The sequence below is a fragment of the Protopterus annectens genome, chromosome 3.part1 (genome assembly GCF_019279795.1).
Source record: "Protopterus annectens isolate FY-2018-M chromosome 3.part1, PAN1.0, whole genome shotgun sequence".
Taxonomy (NCBI): Eukaryota; Metazoa; Chordata; order Ceratodontiformes; family Protopteridae; genus Protopterus; species Protopterus annectens.
Window position 1 is genome coordinate 1,454,847,714 of NC_056732.1, and position 14,398 is coordinate 1,454,862,111.

Below are 14,398 nucleotides of genomic sequence, written 5' to 3' on the forward strand. Positions count from 1 at the left end.
AAGTTTAGGGTTAGTGTCACTGCTCACTGCTAGACAGGGCACAGTATTATAATACTATATAACAGACGCTGTAATTGTACTTCACAGAGACAGGGCACAGTATTCTAGATTTCTGTACATTTTTTTTTATATTTCATGGGGTGGCAAAAGCCACATCACTATGGCTAGGCTTACAAATGCCCCAGGGCAGATAGCCTAGTACTATACTATGAAACTATAAAGGGCATTACTGTGAAGCTGCAAGTGATTTATTTCCTGGTGTGGAGAATTCCATTTTTATATCCTCAGCTGTGGTCTAACCATTGTTTTTTTCATTTTTTCGCTTGAGGTGTATACCAGGTGTTTACCCAGTTTTTGTATTCTTTCACTTAGTTCCAATAGTAGTAGGAGCAATGGGTCTTTCTAAACCTGTCTTTAAGGGAAAGGGGAGTAGGACAAACCCAGAGTCATACAGACCGTTAAGTTTACTTTCATGTTGTGGAAAAATAATGGAGAAGGTAATATTGGATAAATTGTCGGAGCTGGAAAGGGTGGGACTTGAAACCATATATCAGTATGCATATGTTGAAAATAGGTCTATTACCATCTATAATATGATATTTTATAACAATATAATAACACCTATGAATGAAAAATCGTCCTGTGATGTCATTTATATAGATTTAACTTCAGCATTTGGCAGGTTAAAGTGACACCCCAACCCCATGTGCAAAAATGGGGGAAAGAGATTATGGATGGATGGATAGATTTGACAGAATCATACACAAAACACTAATCAATAAATTAGAACAACTGGGTATTGATGTACTGTTGATAAGATAGATAGCCACATGGCTTACAAATAGGACATGGTAAGTATCAATTCGACAGTTGAAATTGAAGGTTACAGTCAGGGTGTCCCACAGGGATTTGTCCAAGGCCCATGCTTGTCTATACTGAATCTTGCAGATCTATATTGTCATCTGAGGTGTCATGGATAAACTGATTCCATGTGTTACAAATGGGGCATGTCTGCAAAAGAACTTGACTAAATTGACCATTTGGGCACAGGGTAATAATATGCTAATGAATACATCAAAAACTAAGCACATGAGATTTGGGAGACATAAATTGAAAGGTCAGTATTTAATACAGCACACAGTGATTGATTTATTCATTTATGGACTTGGTACATTGGTAGATCCAGCTCTAATCATATCAACTAATTGGTTAATGATGGTTATACAACTGTAAGTTGTATAAAAAGATTTAAAAAGTCTAGGAAATCAGAAATAATGAAGTCATTGTTTGTTAGTTTCATTAAACCCAAACCTGAGTATGGAATAACAATATGGAAACCTTATAGGAAAACAAACATGAGTAAACTGGAAAGAGTACAATGGAAATATACCAAGGGCATCCATGGATATGAAAAGTTAAGTTATTATGAAAGAGTAAAATATCTCATATAGATATTTAAGACTAGTCCTTATTCATATATATGGCATTTAGAGGCAATCATTTGTTAAATACAAGGTTTTAATATTGATGGTAGTTGCCTGCTTTGCACTGTAATAGATCAAATGTGTAGGTAACTTACTGCTTTGCGCTGTAATAGAACAGATATGTAAACTGAAGAACTAATTGTCATAAAAGGGTTAACCTTTGTAAGGGGATCACCTCCCATGGCTAGCCCCTCGACAGGGCCTCAACTCCACCCCCCAGGAGAGACCATGCCCAGGGAGGGACAAGCCTAGGGAACGCCCCCATTTCTAAATCATATAACTCATGAAGGATCCTTAGTTAACCATTATATTCTGAGCAGCGCTCATCTGTCTCAGCAATCAGTAAAACGTATGAAGACACAAATGGCTCCTGAGATTTCTTCAACTTCAATAAGTACTAACTTCTGTAATTTTCAGCAGAATGCAAGAAATCAGGACTGAGGTTCTCCTCCTAAAAGGAACACCACCAGCAAAATAGAAAGAAGCTACCTTGGAAATCAGAGCCACTTTTATGGTGACTAGACATGATCCCTGGTCCCAAAAAGGCCCCCTAACCCTCCAGGAGGTCAGTGTGATCTACCGATGGGAACACCAGGAACTGGGAGACACACCTTTAGATTAATAATATTATTGCCGAATATACCGACAAATATACAAAAATGAAAATGTATTTTGGACATATACAAAACATGAGACTATATTTTGCAAGACTGACGGAATAGTCTAGCACATCAGTTTAAATTCAACATAAAATAATGCACAGGAAATAAACAATAATGAAATGAGAATACAGAATAAGTGAAGCAGTTGCAATAAATGAAGGCTTTGTGGAAGGCCTTTCTCTTTAACCTGATAGATTCCTTCACTGTTTGTACCCACTAGCAGTTCCTGAGATTACAACTATAATAAGCATCAGACACCTTTGGCCACATCTCCCTGCTGCTGCCACTACCACTGAGGTCTTGAGCTGGCTCTGCTCAGACTGCATATCCCCCATCCTCCTCAGGTGCATGAGTGTAGGGTTATAGAGATGGAAGATGTACTCACCTGGCATAGAATCATCAGCTAAGCAATGATAGGATGTGCTCACTGTACATTTGGATCATGCAAAGCACCTGGTCTCTGGTTTGATGACATGATTACAAAATGAATCAGTGAACTTTGGCTAAAGGATCCCTAGTAGCATATACACTCATGACCATCCTTGTATTCAAGCACAGTGTTTATTATGGACAATCCATGATGAGCACAGAAATTCAAAAACAATTTGGCACTTGAGGTCAGATCAGATGAGCCATTCCTCCTAATCACAGTCTCCCAGGCATGTCCATCTTTAAAAGTCCATCCATTCATCCATCCATCCATCCCTCCACAGACACTTTTTCCCATTTTTGCACATGGAATCAGATTGTCACATCAACAGAGACGATCATTTACAATCTGTTTGAGTGTTGAAATCTCCCAGCAGAATGATATACTCTGTAGGTGGTATCCTCTTTAGCATTTCATCCATGCTTTCTAAGACGGTTGAGTACTCTGAACAGATGTTACGTGCATATGTACAAACACCCAGGCAGAGTCTTCCTTTCAGTGGATTGCTGTCACATTCAGGCATCCTTCTCTTCTACTGACACTAATTTCCAAATGAACACTACCCAGCCAGGAATATCCATAGTCCATCCTAGAGACTCCAGAGAAGGAGAGAGAGTTAGAGAGAGCCCATTGAAAACCATTAACTACTATTTAGATTCATATCATCTTTTAATTTAATGATGTTTAATGAATGAGTACACACAGAATTTGTGCCTCTGACGAAATTTATGAACAACTTTCAAAATATTTATTCCACTGCTTTTCATATATGTACCAAGAACAATGTTTAAAGCAAGTGAAATTTGAAGTTGACAAAATATGCAGATTTATTAACGTAAGACAAAAAAGTCCCTTACAGATACCATAAATTTGCTTTTTGGCTACTTGTATAAGTAATACCAGTCAGATTTAACAGGTAATTAATGTATGGTACTGTTAAACAACCCTGTTATGTCTTCTTACTTTACATCATAATTTAGATTTACTTTGACAAAGCAGAAATTTAGCAGAAAATTGTAGCGCCTTTAAAAAGTAAAGTCATTCAAGTGCAGTATTTATCAAAAGTGCAATTTCTGTAGCTACATTCTGCCTGCTACATACTTTACTACACTAAATTCTTACAAATCATTTAATATTAATTCTCACATTACTTATGACATACAATGGGTGATATATTTACTAGTGTGCAGATATGGTGGTTTCTATGTGGGACAAAGAACTTTCAAGGCACATTAGTGCACATCTGAGAGATTTCAGATACGAAAAGATGTATAGTTCACTTAATAAACACTTTGCCATACTTTCTGGCACAGTATTTACTTTTCTTGGTATTGACAGAGTGCTTCCTACTTCTCAAACCTCTATATCATATTTATCTGAGATATTTAATAATAAGGAGGAACACTGGATTATTCAAACTGGGGGTTTATATCCACTTGGTTTAAATGAGCAGCTACTATAAATTTACCCCGGGGATCACTGCAGTGGCTATGCCGGACAGTGGCGCAGGGAACTAATGGCTCTGCTGGACAGAGGCACAGGGAACTAATATAAGGGGGTGGTGAAAGTCAACACATTCTGGCTAGGCTTATAAATGCCCTTGGGCAGATAGCCTAGTACTTAACTATGAACCTATGAGCCTATATTTTGTGTTTTGTTTTTTGTTTTTTTGATAATTCACAAGCTATTTGTGCATCAATATGGTGATATGTTACTCACTTCAATATTATTTTGATATTTGTATATGAATTTACTAAATGTCCAGTGCTTGTTGATAGAGGTTTATCACATGATCACTCATCACGCCATTGTTCTTTCATGTGATTTTGATCTAAATGAAGGATGATTAAAACTGCTTTTTTAATTACACACCAAAGAAGTTGAAGAACAGCAGTGATCTGATTTGTGGCCTTAAAGAATTTCAGAGTATTATTTTTTGTAAGTTTGGTCATTGATTATTATGCACTGGATTAAGTGTTGAGGTTTGGTGTTTTATGCGTGTGTGTGTGTGTGTGTGTGTGTGTGTGTGTGTATATGTATGTGTGTATGTGTGCGTGTGTGTGTGTGTGTGTGTGTGTATGTGTATATATATATATATATATATATATATATATATATATAAAATAGTGTAGAGACATACACACAGATATAGAGAGGGGTTTACTAAAATTAACCAGACAGATATCAACTTTGATAACATCTACAACAAAAGATCAACAAAAAAATGTAATATATTGCTACACATGTGCTGAGGAAAAACCTTGTAGCATGCAAGTAAAAATACTACATAAAATGTTAAAAACATTATTTTACTGCAGACAGGCAAGCCTCCTACACCCCACAGCCCCTGCTAATTTTATATTCTAACTCTAAGATCGCACAATACTAGAGAAAGGCATATTCCCTAACCCTGGTAATGTAGCAATCCTACACACCTGTTGATCATCTGTTTAGTCAACCACATTGTGTCGACCAAACAGATGTCAACTTTAATGACAGTTAACTATATATATATATATATATATATATATATCTCAACAAAAAGGAAAAAACTAGTTATACAGGAATGACTGCTCTAGATATTGGCATACAGATTACTAAAATGGATCATTATCACAACTTCTTATGCAAGATATCCATATTAATATATATATATATATATATATATATATATATATATATATATATATGTGTGTGTGCGTGTATATATATATATATATATATATATATATATATATGTATATATATATATATATATATATATATATATATATATATATATATATATAAATATATATATATATGTATGTGTATATAAAATATGTAATATAAAACACATATTTTAGCAGTGAGTGAGCAAATTAGTGTGGGTATTACCAGGTTTATCCATGACTTGCATGATTTGATCACAATGGTAAAGCCGGACTGATCAGTCAGTAAGCTGGCCATGGGTAATCCAGCATTACACATACCCAGCCATCGATTGCTGCCATTATATACAAATAGGAAGTTGTTTTCCTGTTTAAATAACAGCATTTTATCTTTGAACTTCTGGCTGTTGCATTGCTGTGTGTTCTGCCATCTTCTATGAATGCAGATGCTTCTAGTGTACTGCACATGAGTTTGACAAGCATGTTTCTGCTGTGTGCACTGAGCACTTGCAAGGATGTATTTTGTACCAGTTTTTTTTTTTTTTGACTAAGAAGTATGCATTCATGGCCATCATCATGGTGTAGAAGGATAAAGCCCTCACTTCAGCCCAGGCAATCCTGGTTCATTTAGCATCTCGGGCATCTGAGGCATTGCTAGGGAAGGATGGGTGAACATCTCTCGGGAGGAAAGGCATTCACTGAAGACACTCTGTAAGGGGATTCTTGGTCATGTGAGGGTAATAGTCCTCATACCAGGTCAGCAAACATAGGGGAGGGGGCAGGATCCTGGGTAGGTCATAAAAGAAAACTCTCTGGATAAAAATTATTCAGCACCCCCCCCCCCCGACACTCTTAAGCTCCTCACTTACCCTGGCTTGAAATTCGGCATTGACTGAGGGAGATTGAAATGCCAGTATATCCAGCAAAGGACAGGAGTGACTAGGAAGGCCATCAGTATGACAGAAAGGGGACATAAAACAAAAAACAAAATGTGTGCATTATGTTGATGTTTACATGAGGATGCTTGCTGAGCCCTGGTGTCACGACAGTGAGCTTGATGTTTGTATGTAATGTTTGGGCCTTTTTTTATTGTTAAGTTTGTCTTTTGGGGAAGGTAGGAGGTTGTCCACCATTGTTCTAATAGTTCAATTTATTTTCTCTATTTTGTGGAAGGGAGGACATGGTGACTGTCGCTATTTATCTTTAATGGCTTCAGCCACCTCATAATTATTCATTGTGTAAAATTGGATTTACAAGGTTAATGCTGATTGCTGCATCTAATCAGCATGCATGTTTTTGAATGATATTGTGCTTTTGTTGCATAATTTACTAGATATATAATACATCCGTGTGTGTGTGTGTGTGTGTGTGTGTGTGTGTGTGTGTGTGTGTGTGTGTGTGTGTGTGTGTGTGTGTCATCAAACATCAAACACTCGTAAGACTGAATGAAACAATGTTCATTTTACACAGAATCTAAAATGATCAACTAATTTCTTTTCTTGCAGGGGAAAGCTCCACTGCACCCTCTACACCCCTTGATAATTATATATGCTAGCTCTGAGATTGCACAACAGTGGGGTGTGGGCAAATTCTCGTAATCAGCTGAACTACAGTCCCATACAAAAGGCTGATGGCAAAAGTTCCATTGAAAACATTTGCTCATATGAACATTCACTGTTATTCACAGTCTGAAAAACTGTTTATTCATATGAATGTTTGCTTTTTCAAACTTTAGCCATCCATCCACAACCGATTTTTTCCATTTTTGCACATGGGTTTGGGGTGTCACTTCAACGGTTATGATCATCTAGAGCCAAATTTTACACCTGTGGGTGGCTAGCCCTGCTATGGTAGTTCTTCTTCACCACTCACTCACATGCATACTCACATCTATGGACAATTTGGAGTACCCAGTCCACCTACTGCATGTCTTTGGGATGTGGGAGGAAACCGGAGCACCTGAAGGAAGGCCATGCAAACACAGGGAAGACATACAGACTCTACACAGAAGGCATCCCAACTGAGGATCAGACTGGCAAACATCTTGCTGTGAGGTGGCAAAGCTATCTCCTGTGCCACTTACATTAGATATAGATGATATATATGTAATAAAAAAAATATATATATATATATATATATATATATATATATATATATATATATATGTATACATACAGTTATTTTATTGCACATTTTGTACAGTATAAAATCTCTTCTGAAGGTTACTATAGCATTTCCAATGGTCTTTTGACAGGTTAGACCAATAGGATTTCTTACATCATTATGCATCCCTGTATTGGTAGTTACAGCAAAGGATGTAAATAGCCATCTACGAAGTACATCAGAAACACATTTATAAAACAAAAATATATACAAACATAAATAACAATTAAATAAATTGCACTGACTTGCCAGTGACATTTAAAAGGAAGTAGGTGTTAGGCAGATCATATCTAAGGGATTGTCAACAGGTTTGAATATAACAGTTGGCTGTCTAGTATTCCTAAAGTGGGTGCATTCTCAGAGCAGTTGTACTAAAGAGGAGGTAGAGGGTCAATGATCTGTGCTTCCACCAAGCTACAAAGGTCAGAATAAAAGTAAGAGAAACAGGAAAACAGGGATGCTTCTTTAAAAAGTATAAAAAAGCAAATAGCAGTGCATTCGTCCAACTTCTGAAGAACCTTTCAGATAAAGTAATTTATAATATTGCTGTCCAGAATCAGGGTGTTTATTTGTTTGTTTTTTTATTTATTTGTTTGTTTAACTAGCTAAGCCACAGTGGGTTACTGATTCATTATGGTTGGGTAGGCTTTCCTTGTATTCACTGATGGTGCAATGCTTGCATCATTCATTAAGGCGGGACCAGTAAATAATGTGTTAAGGCAAAGAGAATATTTGTCTGAACCTGCATATGTACAGAGGTTACTGTTAAATTTCATCCCATAGTCTTGCTACTACATGAGCTGTTCAGAAAACATACCTGGAAATCCATATGTGGCAAATAGCTATACTCTGGTTTTGAATAAATTAGATAAAATGCAAATATAGCATCCATTAAACACCAGTGTGACATTGCATTTATTATTGCAACTGCACATAATCATTCATGGTTTCTTTTTTCATTTAACAGAATTATTTAAATTTTGTTTAAAGTCAGAGATTCATTGCTCCCCCATATTACCGCTTCCTTTGGCTGGAATTACTCAGTGTTTGTTAAACATGCATGTATTGCATTTTATTAAGTAACTTTTATGTTATTCCATTACTTTTTTTATCATTTTCACAAATGGCAGCTTGGGCTCCAAAACAGTATGTCTTTGACTTTCTAATGTAGATTTACACACGGTGGTTTATATGTAATACACTGCAATGATTTAATTATCATTATGCTTGTGTCTGGCATGATGTTTTTCAGGTTGAGTGCAAGGAGGATAAATGCAATAACCATGCATGCAGCATATCTGCAAAACTGTATATGCCCTGTATATGCCCACTAACAATAGCTCTTAGTGATTTCATATACAATATGTAATATCATTTTGAGGGCCACTACTACTATCCAAGGCCTGATTTAGACTGTGTATAATATATATATATATATATATATATATATATATATATATATATATATATACATACAGTTGTACAGTGTAATACTTGTTGTTATTTGCTTTATTATGAAATGGTCCAAAAATTAAAATTATTTGGGCTTTAACATCTGTATAGTTCTTTTTGCTAAGAGTAGTATGTGTTTGCATTTTCCAAAAAAAAAAAAAAAAAATCTCCCAAGTTAATAAAAGGATAGGTGAAGTTTCTCTATCACTGCAAATATGCAACATGGTCTCATTTTTTTACAGAAGTGTGTTTTATGTCACTTCAGCAAAAAGGCATACTAGTTTTTATCTGTATAAGAATGAATTATGAAATGAACTAGGGTTAAAATAATTGAATATTTTCTATAGATTATCCTCCTTTGTTTTATATCATAGTAAAACTGACTTTAAGTCTTGTGGTTGCTTCTTTCTCTCATAATTTAGAACAGCTTTAAAAATACAATAGAAATGAATGTTTTGTGTGTTACACTCCTTTTGTCATGGTATAAGTTTTCTTTATTGCTATGTGCACTGACTTATTAGTGCATACAAAAACTCAAGCAATCTTAATAAGATCACATTACCATTTGGTATTCTGCATGGAACATTTACACTGAAAATGTTATTAATAATATGTATTGTTGTGTTTCAGGGCTTTGTCTCCTGCCAAGTCTCCTACATCATCTACTGGGTCTATTGCCTCCAGCAGAAAATACCCTTATCCAATGCCTCCTCTTCCTGATGAGGAGAAAAAGGCCAACAGGCAGAGTGCTCGGGTATGGACATTTCACATTCTCCTATTTTCACTACGAGCATTAACAGGACCAGCAGCACTTAAATAATTACTTGTTGTGCTTAATCTTGCTAACAGTCTTTATTCCCTTATTTGTTCTGCAATATGCTTAGCTTTATTTGCTGTGCTTATTTTCACAAGCAGTAGTCTTTGCATGGCTGCAGATAGCTGTTTAATGCAGTACCCCTGCCAAATCTAAAGTATTATGGAAACCTCTCAGGGAGAAAATAGTGTTTAATATTTGTATTTTTCCCGTAAGTATGATAAGTCTCTTTCAGATGAGATGCAGACTGTTTCTCACCCTCCCTAGAAATGCCTGGAAGATCAGAAGAATGTGAGTGTCATCCCATCTCCAGGTGCTTCAATTCTTGCTCCAATACTGATATAACGAAACACTGGGGTACCCTTTGAATAAGCTATTAAATGGAGATGTCAACTTCCTGAGCAAGAGGAAGCCTGGGTGAATATTAAATATGCTATGCTACTTATTGAAAATAGTAGGATGGCTTTATTAAAGGTTTTAATTCATATATCATTTTAAATCAAACATCTTTCTTTCTGTACAAACGTAGTACTTGTAATATTCCTAAGAATAGCCGTACTAGTCATTTACCTTGAAACAGCTGTAGGAACACACAAAACAGAAAAGTCTAAATTAATGTTTTTCTATCTTATGATCACCTTTTCTGTTTAAACAAAACATTAGCTCACCCTCCAGTCCATACAACTGACTAACTTTGCATAACTTTGTCATCCACCCTCTTCTGCCATACACTTTGTAACATTTCCTATACCACAATATATAAAAATTATTATTCAGTTCAGTAATTATTCATACTGACTTTTTGCCATATCCCAAATCATTTTGCTGTTGATTTCAGAAAAAAAAAGTTTTGTGGTTTCCTCCTCCTTTTCACATCCTTTCATTAATTATATATTTTTCTGGATAGCTTTATACTACTCTTGCACTTTCAGAGGAAGCTTATCAAGAAAAAACCTTTAGCCAAAATACCATATGCTTGATTTCCATTTTAGTCTTTCTTTTCTCTTTAATATCGATTATCTTATTTTCTTTGCTAAAATTTCCCAAGCAGTTGATAACATTGTAATAATCTCATAATACAACTCTTCTTTTTTAACGTCTTGTGTAATACTTCTTTTGTAACTCTGTTTTTCTGTAGTTTTCACTAACCCATTCCATTTTATTCATACTGTTCTTCTTAACTTCTAACCAACAGTCCCATAGTTCTGACTACCAAGATGGCTGCATACTGATCAACAGCTTAATTTCAGCTCTCCCAGTGTGGAAAAAAAACTGACAGATAAGGGCAAATAATTCTGCTACTTTTAGAAAAATTCACTTACTGCCTAGTAAGTACACTGCCTGGATGCAACAAAGAAGAAACCTAGAGAGACGGAAAGAAAATAAAGTAGAAAAGATGAAGAAAAAATATTGACTGGGAAGAATCCTGCTGCAGTTCAGCAAAGAGCAATTCAAGCTCCAGCTATTGTACAAGAGATGGCTTCTATTCATTTACAGGAAAAAAATAAATCAGTTGTGCTCAGATCTTATTAAAATAAATGAAACATTGAAGTATATCAACTCAAATAGCAAACGGCTGGAAAAAATGGAAGAAGCTTTAAACAGCTATTCATATGAACTGTTAAAACTTCAAAAATCAGAGGTGAGAATAAAGAAAAGGCTGTCTGAGTATGAGATTGCTTAAGAAGAGCTTTATCAAAACATGGCAGAGGTAGAGGACAAAGCACACAGAAAAAACTGATATCTTCTGTTGTACCCAGAGAACCTGGAAGGAACACATTGTATTAATTTAATGAAAGCAGAAATAAGCAACTGGACAGGCATTCCACAGCAGAATTTTTTAATTGAAAAGGTACGTCATATGTATACTCCATATATGGCCATGAGAAAGTAACCAAGATCCATATTAGTAAAGATGCATTCATGCCAGCAGAAAGAGGTGATCCTGACAAAACTGTGGCAGAAAGACAAAGACTTAAAAACTGGAGACAGTATGGTGTTTGTTCAAAATGATTATTCATTGTACACCAGGCAGAAGAGAAGCAAATTTATACCAGTGATCAGGGGATGTCGAGAGGCAGGTGTGAGATTCAAGCTACTTTATCCAATTGTCTTCATAGGTTCATAGGTAGGTACTAGGTTATCTGCCCAAGGGCATTTATAAGCCTAGCCAGAGTGTGTGAGCTTTCGCCACCCCATTGATTATTTAACTGAGCCTCTTTCAAGAAGAGCCAGTGAAGTGATCTCAGGGGTGTATTTTCTGTTACCCATCCACTCGTCAAGGTTTCTCTTGAAGAGTGTTAGTGAGGGGCTCTGCCTAATGTAGTTAGGAATTTTGTTCCAAAGCATGGGGAGTCTCTGTGACAGGAATCTATCCCTCCAGCATGTTCTATTTATTGCTGTGGTGAGGTTTAGCTCACTAGAGTGAGTGGCTTACAGTGACTTGGATTTCTTTAGGTGGAGCATGTCCATCAATTCTGAGTTAGACATGGCTTTGTAAGTCAGGCAGAGATCACCTCTGAGTAAGCGAGACTGAGTACAGCTGGAGTTTTTCAAGTCGGGCTGCATAGGACATATGTTTGAGGCCAGTAATCCTCTTGGTGAGGTACTTTTGTGGTCTTTCCAGCTGTTGGAAGTTTCTTGTGAGGTACATCCCAAATGGGGCATTGTACTCTATGATGGGTCTGATGAGTGACGCGTAGAGGGGCAGTATAACCTCTTTATTTCAGAATACTTTTTCCTCAAGGTTCAAAGTAATTTTTCTTGCAGCATGGACTAAGGAAGAAAAACAAAAGTTTTTCAAACAAACATTTAGCTGTTAAACAGAAGGGGACTCTGCTTCTCATTCCTCTGATAATAAAGCTCATAGAGAGACTTTGCCAGTGAAACATTTTCCAGCGTACCAAAAGAAAATGCTTGAGAAAAAAAGCCCAGGAGTTGAGTAGAAGATTCAGTAGTACCTTGGACTTGAACTTGAGTCTGGGGTTTTCGGATAGTGATGAACAGGAAGGAAACAAGCAACAATGAAATTGGTGAATAAATGTGAGACTATAAAGCATCAATCATATTTGTGAAATATGGCTTTAGAAGAAACAAGTGGCCAAGAAAGAGTGGATTTTTGTTGACTTTGTTAAACTTGTAGGGAGACTGAAAAACATACAATCCACTTCAAATCACTAATGTCTGGAAGGACACTAAAAGGAAAAAAAGTAATAAGTAAAACATGTTTTTATTAACAGTATTTGTGTAAAACATTTCATTTATAAATTGTATCTTATATAGTGAAGTAGTTTCAACTATAAGTTGTATGTGATAAAAATACTAAAGTAAACAAGTACATTTTTCTTGGTTAGTCTTAAGAAATGTAGGCATTACAATGTAAAAAAAAGAAGAAAGGCTGGGCAATAACACATTTAATTTAATAGGCTGTAAACTTGAGCTGCTGGGGAGAGGGGATGGGATGTAAAAATGCACTGAGTATAATATATGTAGAGTTGAGATGTTTTCTTTTAATTCTGCATAGCTGAATGCCTGGATTAATTCTCTTGGCTTCATCTAATAATATTTTCTAATGAAAGCAAGTGGGCTTTAAAAATAAGAGACCACGGTATAATAATAGTTTTTGTTAACAAATCAATGTACAGTGTGAGTTGAGAAGTCTGCAGCTGAGAGCAACTGTACATTCTGTTATGTTTCCATGGAAACAAAGTGACATAAAGGTGAAGGCAATCTGTTCTTATGTTTCCATGAAAAGTTGACTTTAGGTGAAGACAATAAATCTTGAGAGGCCTGGACTTTGTTTACAGACAGAAACATAAAATGAAAAGGTACAAGGGCAAGCAGCTTATTAAAAAACAAAGTTTGAAATTATTAGAAGTGAATAAGAGCTAGCAACTTTACTGGTAAAATACTACAGTGCATTTACTAGAACAGTTTATAGTTTAGTATTGAAGTACACTTTTCCTTAAGGCCAAAACTTAATGTTTTCTGAAAGTATGCAGGTTGATTTTCACATCTGGGAGGGGAATAAAAATGACACAGGAGCAGACAGCAATTAGCATAAGGAAGAGAAAAGGCTGAAACATGCCTTAGCACGGATAACATTAATTTTAGGTTAGTTAATGCTTGTGTATGCAGCTGCTGATTTGCGATAATTGTTCCTGTCAAGAGGATTGAACTTTATGTGAAGATGTGCATAGTTTTATGTGATTATTTTAAGTTAGTAGGGTTTGTTAAATAAAAACACCACAAACTGAAGAACACCAAAAAAAGGAGGTGAAAACTTTGGAGTTTAAGTACACAAAATCATTTTATTAAGTGCTTTTCTCCTTGGTACAGCAGGACTTCTTCAGAACAACTCTTCACAACAACTACTCAGTTTTATATAGCAATCAGTTAATTAACTAATCCCATCCCCCCAATCAATCACCATGGAGACTATTTAAGCTATGGGAGGGGTTAGTTAGTTAACTGATTGCTGTATAAAAGTGAGTAGTTGTTGTGAAGAGTTGTTCTGAAGAAGTCCTGTGGTACCAAGGGCAAAAGCACTTAGTGATTTTGTGGGCTTAAGCTCCAAAGTCCTCACCTCCTTTTTTTTCTTAGTAGGGTTTTTGGTTTTTCTTGGGGGGGGGGTCTGGTTTTTTTTTGGTCTGAGGGTTTTCAGTAAAAAAAAAAGTCTTGTAAAGTGTGACCTAGATTCAAATGGAGATGACAAGAAACAACTGTATAAAGGGTCAACCTAC

The 14,398-nt window shown here is 35.9% G+C and overlaps 1 protein-coding gene across 1 annotated transcript in view; it reads left to right on the forward strand.

The window, feature by feature from the left end:
* ADAM22 (ADAM metallopeptidase domain 22) overlaps positions 1 to 14,398 on the forward strand; it is a 2,281,988-nt gene that overhangs the window by 2,227,343 nt on the left and 40,247 nt on the right. The window contains exon 31 of the mRNA XM_044066314.1: positions 9,473 to 9,596. Coding sequence (XP_043922249.1) covers positions 9,473 to 9,596 — 124 coding nt within the window. The remainder of the gene's footprint in view (positions 1 to 9,472; positions 9,597 to 14,398) is intronic.